Source organism: Poeciliopsis prolifica, unplaced genomic scaffold (assembly GCF_027474105.1).
Source record: "Poeciliopsis prolifica strain line A6 unplaced genomic scaffold, Auburn_PproV2 SCAFFOLD028, whole genome shotgun sequence".
Classification (NCBI taxonomy): domain Eukaryota; kingdom Metazoa; phylum Chordata; class Actinopteri; order Cyprinodontiformes; family Poeciliidae; genus Poeciliopsis; species Poeciliopsis prolifica.
In genome coordinates, this window is record NW_026562403.1 from 5242013 (window position 1) to 5256335 (window position 14323).

General features: G+C 37.3%; 1 protein-coding gene across 1 annotated transcript in view; it reads left to right on the forward strand.

Annotated features, from left to right (window-relative positions):
• Positions 1-439: 439 nt before the first annotated feature.
• dnah10 (dynein axonemal heavy chain 10) overlaps positions 440-14323 on the forward strand; it is a 34259-nt gene continuing 20375 nt past the window's right edge. Inside the window, exons 1-26 of the mRNA XM_055048942.1 lie at positions 440-723; positions 1352-1518; positions 1637-1745; positions 1835-1950; positions 2118-2361; positions 3172-3329; positions 3490-3720; positions 3838-4028; positions 4372-4570; positions 4687-4869; positions 5000-5170; positions 5430-5606; positions 5710-5853; positions 6956-7122; positions 7214-7365; positions 8573-8737; positions 8820-9027; positions 9117-9273; positions 9357-9836; positions 9930-10088; positions 10170-10286; positions 10833-10935; positions 11023-11201; positions 11307-11518; positions 12074-12230; positions 12369-12602. Of these exons, the coding sequence (XP_054904917.1) occupies positions 495-723; positions 1352-1518; positions 1637-1745; positions 1835-1950; positions 2118-2361; positions 3172-3329; positions 3490-3720; positions 3838-4028; positions 4372-4570; positions 4687-4869; positions 5000-5170; positions 5430-5606; positions 5710-5853; positions 6956-7122; positions 7214-7365; positions 8573-8737; positions 8820-9027; positions 9117-9273; positions 9357-9836; positions 9930-10088; positions 10170-10286; positions 10833-10935; positions 11023-11201; positions 11307-11518; positions 12074-12230; positions 12369-12602 (4809 nt within the window). The 5' untranslated portion in view covers positions 440-494. The remainder of the gene's footprint in view (positions 724-1351; positions 1519-1636; positions 1746-1834; positions 1951-2117; positions 2362-3171; positions 3330-3489; positions 3721-3837; positions 4029-4371; positions 4571-4686; positions 4870-4999; positions 5171-5429; positions 5607-5709; positions 5854-6955; positions 7123-7213; positions 7366-8572; positions 8738-8819; positions 9028-9116; positions 9274-9356; positions 9837-9929; positions 10089-10169; positions 10287-10832; positions 10936-11022; positions 11202-11306; positions 11519-12073; positions 12231-12368; positions 12603-14323) is intronic.

Sequence of the window (14323 nt, forward strand, 5' to 3'; positions counted from 1 at the left end):
ATCACAGTAGATCAACAGTTTCCTAATAAATTAGACCAGGTGCCAACAATACTTTAAAAGTGACTTCTTAGTCTTCCCAAAAGTGAGTTTTTAGTCTTCACTACTATGCTTACGAGTAGAGACTTTAGTTGACTTAATAACAGACCGCTTAATATTTAGGCCAAGTGTTAATGTGTGGGAAATAGAGAAATAAGTTTTCATATAAGTTGGTTTTTGAATACTTATTGGTCCTAAACAGTTGTGCGTATTTAGTTTAGAAGAAGTAAGCTTGTAGATTGAGCACATAGAAAACTGGGGATTTTAGTCCAGCCTTTCCTAGATCAGGCTACCTGAGACCTGTCAGTCTTGACTCTGGGAGTTGCTTAGCCCACCATCTCTTCAGGCGCCTGCGCCGTTGTCAAGGCAACGGATAGCCGTTAACCAAACTTCTGCGGTTGTATTTCAACCGTAAGATTTTCACTTGATAAACGTCGCTAAATGACGTTAAAAACAAAATGGGATACGAGGATTTGCGAGTGGATTGGATCCGGGAGAGGGTCTCGGCCGGATTCAATTTAAAAAACAATCCTGAATGTTTCGACGAACTGCTCAATCGAGGAGACGGCGAAGAAGAAGTGAAGATTCTTCACTTTCTGGACCACGTCTCCGACGAGGACTCGCCGTCATTTCTTCTATTTTATAAAACGATTAGAGAGGAAAAAGTCGAAGTTAAAATTCCTTCGAGTAAGTATTGTTTGATAAAAGCTTTTTTTCTTTTTCTTTTTTTTTCCTGTACCGAACTCCTCATTATTTAGTCAGATACATCTAGTATTCACAAATGTTTCAAATCTAATTTAATATAAGCTTATTAAAATCAGCTTGAATGCAGGAACGTTGGACTATTTTAGAACGGTTAAGATACTCAATTTTGAATTAGCATTTGTGCAGTTTCTCTAAGCACAACTGTCTGGACTTTTATGATGCAAATGTAGAAGAAGTTTTGTTCTAATTTCTTAAATGCAAAAAAACTAAGGATTCCCACTGTTTTGTTTTTTTGCCAGTAAATACATGAACCAATACCTTTGTTTAAGATAAATTGAATTCACACAGTTTAATTGTGTATTCTTTGATTAACTAAATTTTCTTTTTGATTCAGAACTTCTGATTAGAAAAAGTTATTTACATTATTTTGTTAGAGTCCCTAGAAAAAAAAATTATCCACACAATTCAGAATTAGCAGGAAAGACCTGACCTAAAAAAAAAATATAATATATATATATATATATTAGAAGAAATTGAGTTCTGAGCTTTTAAGGAAAACTCATGTACAAAGCAAGATTTAAAAAATAAAATGATTTAACTATCATCTTAGAAAAACAAGATGAAGATCCCTCTGAGAAACCGGATGAAGATACCTCAGAGAAAACAGATGAAGTCCCGTCAGAGAATAAAGATGAAGAGCCCTCAGATCCTGGCCACACAGTCGCTGGTGAAACACATGACCCATCGGACTTAGAGGAACCAAATGAGGAAACACACGTAAGAGCTTATTGTAAAGTCCTAATTTGTGTATTAGTGATCAGCAGTGTAATCTTTCACATAAATTTTGTGATGGCTGAATTCTTTTTTAAGCTTATATCTGATGTGATATTTTTAGGAAACTGAATTGAAAGTTGTATATCACACTGAGCTTCATGTAGCTGTAAATGAGCACTTAAAGCAATTTCTGAAAGCTCGGGTCTTCTACTTTCTCAGGAATACAAAGGGTAAGAGGACCATTTTGTGATAAAATATTCAAAATGGTTCAAGCATGAGGCATGAAAACATACTCTAACACTGTTTGTATTTTGAACAGATTCTATTCTAGAGCCACGTAGTATGTCAGAGGCCAACGTCCTAATGCCGAGGCTGTTTCACATTGGCATGCACAACGGAGACCCCATGCAAGTGCTGCAGAGAAAACTTGTACATGTAAGTTTAACAAAACATAAGGGTCAGTAGCTGGATTGATGCTTAGGATGGAAACTGCAGTATTTCCCTCTGTCGCTGATCGAACAATTGTAAATATGATTAGCCTATGAAAACGAGAATGTTCCATCGTTGAAAATACTTTGTATAATTTCAATATTTCTCTTCAGATGTACATACCCCTACTCACTGCACACCAGATGTCCAGTACTGCTTCAGGTGTTCCGCCTAAAGAGAAACCTCCTCAGGACAAGACTAGTAAAGATGGTGAAAAGAAAGAGAAAATTAAAAGTAAAGAAGAAGAGAGTTTGGTTAAGTCAAGTGGGAAATTGATACTTCGTGATGAACTGCTCAACAGAACACACAAGTTTTTGGGAGTGGTCAATTCAACTCTTCTGCGCCTTCAAATAGAAGGTTTGTTTTTATCACATCTTTTGATGGTAAAAGATGTAGAAATATTCAGCCATGTTAATTAGATTAATGCTCAAATCAATTAGTTTCACCATCAACATAACTGTAAAGAATACATTTTTTAATCTCCCTCTGAGGCATCTTTGTTCCAGATACAAGGAAAAAAACTTTTTTTTCCACGTTAACATTTATTCAGAGCCAATGCTAAAATTTACACTTGAATACAGATAATAAAGGAAGAATGTGATAGTGCTAGTCATGAACGGAAACCAAAGTTACTCTGCTATGGCTGATGCTGTGGAGCTTTCACTGAGCTGACGGGAAAAATTATGCGACATCTTCAGTGTCCCTCTAAGCCACATAACTGTCTCATGTCTGGGACTTGATATCGCTATTAGTATATAAACTTTAACGCCAAGCTTTCTGGATTTCTAAACGAGCAAAGAGGATATTAATTATATGACAGGTGTGAACATGTATAAGATCAGAGTAAACCTTTTGGAGCATGACTGTTAAAACCACATGATTCTCAAGCTATAAAACCTCACATTACCATCTGCTTGGAAAAAGTTGTTAGTTTTGAGAAGTTCTATTGTACGACCTGGAAGGGACCTAGAGCGTTTTTATAAAAATGTTTGAAAGATTACCGCTGAGGGCTTCGTTTTTACTACAAAGATTTAGTAAAATATTTGAACTTATTCAAGTAATCAAAACCAATCTTGTTTTGGTTATGTATGTAGTTTTCATTATATGTGGAAAAACAAAACACATTGACATTAAATATATTCATGAAATATGGAATGTATTCCCTAGACGAGGTTACACTCCAAATCCCTGAGATTGACCTGGATCAAAAGGTGGATGTGCTTCTTCATAATCCAGAGATGTTAGAGGCATTGGAGCGGTGTGTGATGAACTGGCAGACTCAAATTACCTTTGTAATTGAGGAACAGCTGAACAAAAAACCGCAGGTTGGAAATTATTACTTTTTCAGCTTTTTTCATTAGAACTCAAAACTGTCTGAGAAGTGTTGGGACAAGCCAAGCATTTGTATTTGAATGACTCACTTGCTTGATCCACTTGATGTGATCCACTGATCAATCTGAATGTTCGCTTTTAATCTTCCTACAGGGACCAGGACCTATGGCTGAGATAGATCTTTGGCAGGAGCGCTCTTCTGTCTTTAATGCTCTGACTGAGCAGCTTAAGCAGCCTGTGGCAGAGAAGATCTTTGAGGTGTTGAAGGCAGCAAAAGCAGGATGCCTTTACAACTTCAATGGAACGGTTGCTGAACTGACAAAATACCACATCGAGGCACATGATAATATACGCTTCCTAAGAACGCTCGAGAGACACTTCATGGTGAAATATAACTTTACATCATTCTCATTGAACATTTCTTACAGTTTGCAGTGAAGTCAATATTAGTTGTTATATGATCTCATTCACGTCTGTTAAACTCATGACTATCTTTTGCAGAATTTGGCTGCAGGAGCCAACTTTGCTTTGATCTTGGAGACCATCCCTGATCTGATGGAGAGCTTGCAGATTATGTGGATGATCTCTCTTCACTATAACTCCAATGAAAGAATGGTCCCTTTGATGGAGCGTATTGCCTGGCAGTTGTGTGAGCAAGTGGCTCAAGGAGTTGTTGTTACTTCAATATTCAAGTTTGTGTCCTCTCTTTCTAATCTGCTTAACCTAGGGGAAAACAAGAGTCTCTTTCTGTGAACTGATTTTGATTGTAAAATATGAATGTGAAAGTAATACTTCAGGTTGAATTGGATTCACTGGAAGGGATTTGAACTGTACAACTGAATAAGGTCAACTTTTTTTTGAAAGATGTCCAGAAAAGAATATACTTCTAATTTTTCTGAAGATAATTAAATTGGATTCAACTGAAATTTGTAGCTTTAAAACTGGTTAAATTGTTCTACATGTGATGCTATTATTTGTCAGTACTTTATCAGTGAAATTGGTTAGATTTTAACTTAAATATTATGTCTTGAACAGAGAAAACAGAGACGAAGCCAAGACCAAAGTGCATGAAGCAAGACAAGTTCTGGAACAATGGAAATCATCGTATTTTGAGATGCGAGCTCAAATTGAAAAACTACACCAAACTCCTCACTGGGAATTTGATCGCATAAGACTGTTTGAAAGATCTGATTACATGGCTTCTGTCTGCCAGGACCTGGGTCTGGTTTTTCAGGTCAGTGAACGTACAGTATGTATTTTCCTAATCTTGCATTAATAAAACCGAAGTTTACACAACAACTCTATGTATAACTATACTGATTTTAAAAAGCATTGTTCTGGATGGTTTAGGTTTTGGAGGAGTTCAACAACGTCTTTGGCCCAGAACTAAAAGGAGACAGACGTGTTCACGATTTACTGAAAGAAGTGGGCGACCTAGTGTTGCCCTTCCAGGATGTTACCTTCAATCCTTTCAGCATATCAAAGAAAGCCAACTGGAAAACGATTATTCAAGATTTTGAAAATACAATCGAGGTCAGTTAAGACAATTCTAAATAATTGTAACAATTTGCAATTCTATTTTATTTTGTGAAAATTTACATATTGTTTTCAGCTTCCATTTTGTCAAGCTGATTCTTTCTTTTTTTTTTATTATCTTCTTTAGATTATCGACAAAAAGGTCATCGACTTTGTTGATATGTCTTTTAACACCCTGCACTTCTCGGCCGCGGCCTTTGAGTTGCTGCAGAAATTCCAAAAAATCAGCACTAGAAAAGCCATCAGCAACCATTTGAAGAGAAAATTTGATGATATCCTGACCCAGTACTGCAGAGAGGTATTGTACTTTAAATGTAAAGAGTTGATTGCTTTGAATGCTATGTCGGAGAGTCATTTTCATCAAACCCTCAACTAGTCCAAACTGAATTAAATGTTGTTCAAACAGTTATGAAATGTAGTTTCATTCAATTATGTTAAGTAGTTGTACAAAAAGGGAAAATAGGAGCATGGCTCGTCCATTCAGTGTCGGTGTTTGATCACTTTTTTGTTTTTATTTTTAATAGACCCTCAGCAAGCACATTTTGCTCCTGTTCTAGGTGGATAGCATAAGTGAAATCTTTGAAGCGGAGAAGGACAATCCGCAACTGACAAGAAATGAGCCTCCTGTTGCCGGAGCTATAAGATGGGCTCGAGCTCTTGCCCGCCGTATCAAAAAAACCATTCTTCCCTTCCTGAAAGTTCCAGAAATGCTCAACAGTGAACAGACGTCATTGGTGAAGCATTTTACAGTATCATTTTCTTTTTAGATTAACTGTAAATGTTCAGGTAGCCAACAAGTACTGGAAGCTTTTGTGACCTCTACTGTTTTGCTCTCAGGCAAAGAGCAAGTATGAGAAATTGGCACTGGAGCTGAAAGCCTACGAGACGATTAAGTACGAGTCTTGGCTGGAAGAGACAGAGGGCAAATTATTATCACTAATGAAAAAAAAATTGTTGACTGCGAAAAAAACCGAAGAGGTGGTAAGGGATGTTACTTACGATGGAGTATTAGGGCCAGGCTATGAGGGTTTTCTTTTAATTACTAGAATAAAGTCCTTATATCAGAAGAATAAAGACACAAAATTACCAGAATATAGTTCAATTACGAGAAAAAAAGTTGTTTTGATGAGAAAAAAAGTTGTTTTATTGAGAAAAAACTTGGACAGCATGATCAAGACCTGGCCAATTCAGCCATGCAATTCTTTTTTTGAAAAAGATGCAGTCATTTACACAGTTGTTTCGATGTCCGGCTGCTGATAATAATTCAATGCTGATGTGTTAAAAGTGTCAAGAATTCTCTCATTTGTGAAACTGATACCTAAGCATTACTTTAAATGTTCAATATTCCTCATTTTAATCTTTTGTTATTTTTTTTATGAAAGAGTTTTCATAAAACTACTTCATTCTCCTAATATTCTGACTTTCTTTTGGTAATATTACAACTTTCGTCTCACAATGTTACAACTATATCATATTATGACAACTTTATTCTCATATTTTAGGTTTATTTTTGTATGACTTTATTCAAATAATAATATGACTTTATTTTCGTAACATGACTTTATTCAAATAATAATATGACTTTATTTTCGTAACATGACTTTATTCTCATAATTTTATGGCGTTATTTTGGTAAATCCACAGACAACCATGGAAGATGGCTATTTGTACTGAGCCAGAGTCTACTGGAGGTTTCTTCCATTTAAAGGAGAGATTTTCCTCTCCATTGTCGCTACACTCATGCTTGATATAAGGGATTGCCTTAACACAACGCAAGTGATTTTCTGTTGCTTATCTGAGTTTACTGCACTCTTTATCACTAGAATCAATTGGAATGCATGTGTAACAGAAATGAACAAATTTTTTGTGTCGTTCCTTAAAAAGAAAAAACAACACTTCACATTTGTTGTGAATTGACGCTATAGAAATAAACTGAATTGTTTCGACTTTATTCTAGTAATATGATCTCTTTTTTTCTTAGCCTGGCCTTGATACACCATCATAGTTTCTAAACTAATGCAAGTATTAATTTGTTTTATTTTAAAATGTAGTCCTAAAACAAATGCCTTCTTGTCATTTATAGGATTCAAATGCATCTGAAGCAAGCCAGAAAAAGAATGTGAAATACATTGTAAACTTTGCTCCAGAAATCAAGGAAATAATTTCTGAAACAAACTACCTTGTAGGTTTGGGCTTCTTTGTGCCTAAGCTGGCTGAAAATGTGGCTCTTCAAGAGAACAATCTCATCAGGTGATGGCTCTCACTAAATCAGATCTTATTCAAATTGATGAAACCGCACTCCTCTCACTACCTCTTCACCTGTGTTGATTTTTAATTTTAGGTATGTGGACGATCTGAGCAAATTTGTCAGGCGATATCATTCTGTGATGGACACTCTGAGTGAGGCTCAAGTCATTATGCTGACACCACAAATCCAGGAAGTCACAAAAGGGATGCAGTATGGATGCAAACGACTCAACTGGAATTCTTTGGGTACTTTAATTCAGAAACCGCCTCGTTATTAGCTGCTTGGTGCTGGTACTTGGTACTCAGGACTCACTTTTTTATTCAGAACTGTTGTAATGGCTCGTGGCATTGACTCAGTAACATTATCGTGTTCAAAAATACTTAAAGATGGTCTATGTATCTTTCTATAAAAAATGTAAAAAAAAAAAAAATCTGTGAAAAGATCAAGCTCCTCCACTGCTGTTGACATAATGCACCTCTGCTGGTCAAAAACAACCAATCAGGGCCAGGAGGAGTGTCTTAGCTCCATCAATAATCCTTGTGGTTGTGCTTCTCAATGTGCTAATAGCAAAGAAACAACTGTTTATCTGCTGTCATTGGATACACGATGACAGCGGATGGATGTGTGTATGTGTGTGAGACAAAGAGCTTGCCATCTAATCAAAACAAGTTAATCAAATATATAAAAAACACTGGAATATCAATATATAATCAAAGTTATTCAACAAATGGATAGAATATGTACAAAAAGTATGGTCAGTTAGTAAAATGTAATATTTAAAAACCGCCACTGATGGCAATACAATAAAGCAACCTAAATTTGGAACCTAATAAATCCACCCAAGACACCACACAAAGGATGAGAATCGTCACTGCAAATGGAGCAATTAAAGACTATCCATCTGCAACTCTCGCTTTTCTGGCAACCCTAACGTCTTATCCAGCTGGCTCAGTGAGTTCCTCTCCCTCAGGAGCAGGAATCAAACCATGACATTAATGATAAAGTTAAAACCGATTGAATAAAAGCGCTAAAAATCAATGTCATTATTTGTTTGCATTTGTCAATCTGAAAATTATATTTGTGACACTGCACCTGGTCATGTTCTTTCTTAAAGGCATCAGGGTGTCAAGAAAATATCCACCCCATTGCACACCCTGTAGACCCTACTATCTGAATGCTCACTGACCAGGCATGCCAGCGCAAATTGTTAATATTTAAAAACAAAAGTTCCAAATGCCTTACTTTCCTTTTTGCACTCAATCTGGCGCTTAGTTTGAACTTCAGCAAGCCAACTTCACAACATCTGAATTCTTAAGTTGAGTGAAGGACAGATTCCCTATTTCAGTGAACAAGCAATTGAACAAGTGTATCTGAATAAGTGGTCAGTGATTATATGTGTGAAAGATTATCAAATTGCGGAAATGTATATGCATGATATGTATTTGGTTTCAGGTATACAGGACTTCATCAATGGAGGTTTACAGAACCTTTCTAAATTTGAATCTCTGGTCAAGCAGATTTTGAACAACGAGAAGGAAATAGAATCCAAGTTATACTTAATAATGATGTCCAACATATTAAATTTTTCAGTACCAGAGACAACAAATGATGTACCAGGTAGAAGTATTTTATTTATTTGCTGTACGAATAAGGCTTTTTAAGAATGTAGAAATGTTATGTAATGTACTCTGTTTAAAAGGTCTCAAGGAGTTCTGCAGACGCGTTGAGCTCGAGCGGGTCAAGACATTGGTCTTGCCTATTAGTAAATACACTGATATTGGTTTCCTCATCACTAAGACTGAACATTTGATCCTGGGAACCAGCAGCGGAAAAGCCAAATCTATGGCAAATTACTACACTCACTGGGAGCGCAAAGTGTTTGACTCAATCGTAAAGATGGTGGTGAGGTAATCACTTGAAATATATATTGTTAAAGTCTTATTCTCTTTTTAGAACCCGCAGTTCAGTCTGTCTTTCATATTGACTTTGCTTTAAGGAGTATTAAGGAGTTCGACGAGGCGCTCATGGGAACAACACCTTTGTTTCAAATTGATGCCATCCTTTCTGCGCCCAAGATTGTGTCGCAACCCCAAAGTAATGAAATCTATTGGGTGCTCATGCAGTGCATTAGAGAATGTATTGAGAGCACTAAAGTAAGGTCATCACAATTTTTAAACTATTTTACTAAAATGAAAATAATTTTCTTTTCTAACTGTGGCCATATTTCTATGTTAAGCGGTTTCCACGCTGGATGAATGGGACCTGCCTCGAATGCCCACCACAGCAAGTGCATGGTGAGGAGGAGTTAGTAACCGTATCCTTCCTCAGCGACGTCTGGCTTGACCCCTCGCTAAAAGAGACTGCTATGGCAACTTCTGAAAACATCAAGCGACTTCTTCTCTCCATGGAACGATACCTAAACACCTGGAAACACTACCGAGCCCTTTGGGAAAAGAACAGAACTATTGTCAATGAAACGTTTGCAGCAAAGAACCCATCCTGTGCTATGTACGATGAAAAGTTACAGTTCCTAAGTAACATTAAGCGTAAGGTGATGCAGGAACCTCGATTCAAGGCCAAGTACAGTATCTATCTGAACCTGGAACCACTGGAGAACACATTGGAAGAACTCGCTGAGTCCTGGATTACTTCCCTTAGTAGCTTTCTAAATAAGCCTGCTAAAGAGGATCTCTTCAGCTTGAAGGATGAACTCATGGTGCGTTTTTCAATATACTTCAATGCTTCCATGGTCAAAATTCTTGTTTTTAATAACATGTGTTGCTGTTTTTTTTTTTAAACAAAAAAACAGCAACTCGACAAGAAGCTGAAGAAAAGCCCTGAAACGTTTGATGACTTGAAGAGTGTGCTGTCCACCATTTCAGACATTAGGGCCATGTCTTTAGATGTGGAAATCAGATACCTCGATATCCAGGAAAAATACAGAACTCTGGCCATGCACAATGTGAAGGTACTGTGTCAGATATTTGACTGCTATTGAAAAAACTCCATTGTTTAACTTGTTAAATGTATTGTCACTCTTGCATTCTAGGTTGGAGAAGATGAACAGGAGCTAGTTGCCAAGATTGCGCTTATTTGGCGTGATCTTTTTGTTGAAGCTAGAGAAGTGGATGAAAGTCTAGCAGATGTCAAAAAATCATTTACTGATGTAAGACATGAAAAACTCATGCAAACCACACCAAAATAAAATTTTATTTTAACAAGTTTTCCTGCAAATGTATTCATACCATTTGAAGTTTTGATGTATCACAACATAAACCTTCAATGCAATTTGAATTTTATTTAACATTACATAACATTACAAGTCCCCTCTGTCCGATATATTCATTCATCTACTTCTGATGGTTGCAACAGTGATCTGTAAGATATTAAAACCAATTTCTTTATTCCCTATCCATCTGCTCTGGACTTTATTTATGGTATCAGAGTAAAGGAAGCCTATTATAAAAGTGTTACACTTTTGTTCTTGTAGAATGTTCCAGCAGCCTTGTAGAGTTTTTGTTCCACTTCACATTTAGTCATTGCTTCGTGTTGAGTCATCCCAGTAAAATACAGCAAAGTTTGTGGTTGTAATGCGATCAAATGTCATAATATCAATAAGTAGGAATACATTTGCCAGGCATTGTACTTTGCAAAGTTATATCTCTGTAGAACCCTATGAATGCACTTTCTGTTCTCTGTGTTACTTTTAAAGATTACAAAGAACAAGATTGGAGACTTTAAACAGGACCTGCTTGTTTTTGCTGAAAGCTTCAGCCTTCACGGTCCTGGATCTGTGGGAGATAATTTGGATCAAGGTGCTTGGATGATTCATGGTTTTGTAATTTCTTTCTTTTTTTTTTTTTTTTTTTTTTCTTCTAATGCTATGCTATTCTTGTTTCCAGGACTTATAATAATGGCTAAATACGAGGAAGACTTAGCCAGAATAGAGGCAGAACGGTCTGACCTCACCAATGCCGAAAAACTGTTAAACCTACCAGTCACCATGTATCCAGAGGCTACCAAGATTCAGAAAGAAATGCAGGGCTTAAGACAGATATATAGTGTTTATGAGGCCCAGAAGGTGGGACAGTGTTGTTGCTGTCAGTGAAGAACTGAAATTGCAGGATGTTCTTGAGGTTGTCAAGTTTTTCATGAGATGGTCTGTTTGGGTTTTTTTTTTTTTTAGAAAGCAAAAGCAACGTGGTCTGAGACGTTGTGGGTCGATTTGGACATGCAGGTGCTACAGGACGGCATAGAGGGTTTCATCAAAAGATTTAGAAGGCTGCCTAAACATGTGCGGACTTTACCCGTGGGCTTCTATCTAGACGCATGTATGAAGGAGTTCAAAGAATCTCTGCCGCTTTTGCTAGATCTGAAGAATGAAGCCCTTAGAGACAGGTGAGTGTGAATGCTCAAGATTCCATGTTTTTGCATTTAAATGACTAAATTCCATCATACTTTATCATTGTGTTTACACAGAATGTTTAGTCATGGTCAATAAATGTATATATTATTGAAACGTTTGGTTATTTCAGTAAATCAGTTACTGAAATAAGCAAAATACATTATGTAGATTACTTACACACTGACAGATGTTTTGAAGCGTTTATTTCTTGTAATTCTAATAATTTTCCACTCGCACCGAATGAAAACACAGCTTTTAAGATTGCTCTATTTTATATGACCAATTAAAAACAAATTTTTAATATAGAATTATGAGCTTATTGAAAAGTGGTTTTAATATTTGTTTAAATATATTTTCAAAATATCCCTTTTGAAAATAGCTTTTATTTTCAAAAGGGATATTTTTATACTGACAAAAGAGTCTCAGCAGAACACATATTCTAATTTATTGAATATGAGAATATTCTCATAATATAATTGAGGAAGGAATAAGTTTGTGGGCTGCCTAAACATGTGCGGCAAAATTGTGAGCAACTTTTTATATTGCAGGCACTGGAAGGAGTTAATGGAAAGGACCGGTACCAAGTTTGAGATGAATACTGAGAGCTTTACTCTGCAGAACATGTTTGCTATGGAGTTGCACAAATATGCTGATGTGATAGGTGACATTGTCACCTCTGCTGTAAAAGAGCTGAGTATTGAGAAGGTAAGCGTTTCCTCAATTTAACATATCCAGCTGAAGTTCAAATTTAATCTATATCAGTTTACGATTGAAACTGGTAATTGTGGACAAATCATATATTGCATGTTTTTTCTTTTTTTTTTTTTTCTGGTATGCTTGTAGGGAGTGACAGCAGTATCAGAGACCTGGGACAATATGAGGTTTATCGTGCAGACCTATTTCAAAGGCACCAAGGAACATGGTGTTATTCTAGGTGCTGTAGATGAGATCCTACTGAATGTGGACAATGATGTCATGAACTTACAGAGTATGGCTGGCAGCCGTTTTGTTGGACCTTTCCTTAATATTATACAACGGTGGGAAAAAGATCTGTCACTCATTAGTGAGACAATAGAGGTGGGTAAATCCCTCTTCTTATTTTTTGTTTTTCTCTATGTTATAAGCACACAACATGGTTCATTTAGGTTTTATGTGACAGGCCAACAAAAAGTGAAAGGGAAATGATACATGGATTTAAATCCCGTCCATCCATCCATCCATCCATCCATCCATCCATCCATCCATCCATCCATCCATCCATCCATCCATCCATCCATCCATCCATTTAGATTTGAAAGCACTGATCCTCATCCTGGCTGCTTCACCCTCAGCGGTGAACCGCTTCAGAGAAAGTTGTGGATCATGACCTGATGAAGCCAGTAGAACCACATTATCTGCTAAAAGCAGAGAAGCGATCCTAAAGCCACCAAAACATATCCCCTCAACACCTTGGCTGCGCCTAGAAATTCTGTCCATATACAGTTAGGGCCAGAAATATTTGGACAGTAACACAATATTTGTGAGTTGCGCTCTGCATGCCACCGCATTGGATTTGAAATGAAACCGCTACAACAGAATTCAAGTGCAGATTGTAACGTTTAATTTAAAGGGTTGAACAAAAAATATCTGATAGAAAATGTAGGAATTGTACACATTTGTTTACAAACACTCCACATTTTAGGAGCTCAAAAGTAATTGGACATATAAACATAACCCAAACAAAAAAGTTTTTTCTCAATATTTTGTTGTGAATCCTTTGGAGGCAATCACTGCCTTAAGTCTGGAACCCATGGACATCACCAAACGCTGGGTTTCCTCCTTCTTAATGCTTTGCCAGGCCTTTACAGCCGCAGCCTTCAGGTCTTGCTTGTTAGTGGGTCTTTCCGTCTGAAGTCTGGATTTGAGCAAGTGAAATGCATGCTCAATTGGGTTAAGATCTGGTGATTGACTTGGCCATTGCAGAATATTCCACCTTTTTGCTCTCATGAACTCCTGGGTAGCTTTGGCTGTATGCTTGGGGTCATTATCCATCTGTACTGTGAAGCGCCGTCCGATCAACTTTGCAGCATTTGGCTGAATCTGGGCTGACAGTATATCCCGGTACACTTCAGAATTCATCCGGCTACTCTTGTCTGCTGTTAAGTCATCAATAAACACAAGTCACCCAGTGCCATTGAAAGCCATGCATGCCCATGCCATCACGTTGCCTCCACCATGTTTTACAGAGGATGTGGTGTGCCTTGGATCATGTGCCGTTCCCTTTCTTCTCCAAACTTTTTTCTTCCCATCATTCTGGTACAGGTTGATCTTTGTCTCATCTGTCCATAGAATACTTTTCCAGAACTGGGCTGGCTTCTTGAGGTGTTTTTGGGCAAATTTAACTCTGGCCTGTCTATTTTTGGAATTGATGAATGGTTTGCATCTACATGTGAACCCTTTGTATTTGCTTTCATGGAGTCTTCTCTTTACTGTTGACTTAGAGACAGATACACCTACTTCCCTGAGAGTGTTCTGGACCTCAGTTGATGTTGTGAACGGGTTCTTCTTCACCAAAGAAAGTATGCGGCGATCATCCACCGCTGTTGTCTTCCGTGGACGCCCAGGCCTTTTTGAGTTCCCAAGCTCACCAGTCAATTCCTTTTTCCTCAGAATGTACCCGACTGTTGATTTTGCTACTCCAAGCATGTCTGCTATCTCTCTGATGGATTTTTTCCTTTTTTCAGCCTCAGGATGTTCTGCTTCACCTCAATTGAGAGCTCCTTTGACCGCATGTTGTCTGGTCACAGCAACAGCTTCCA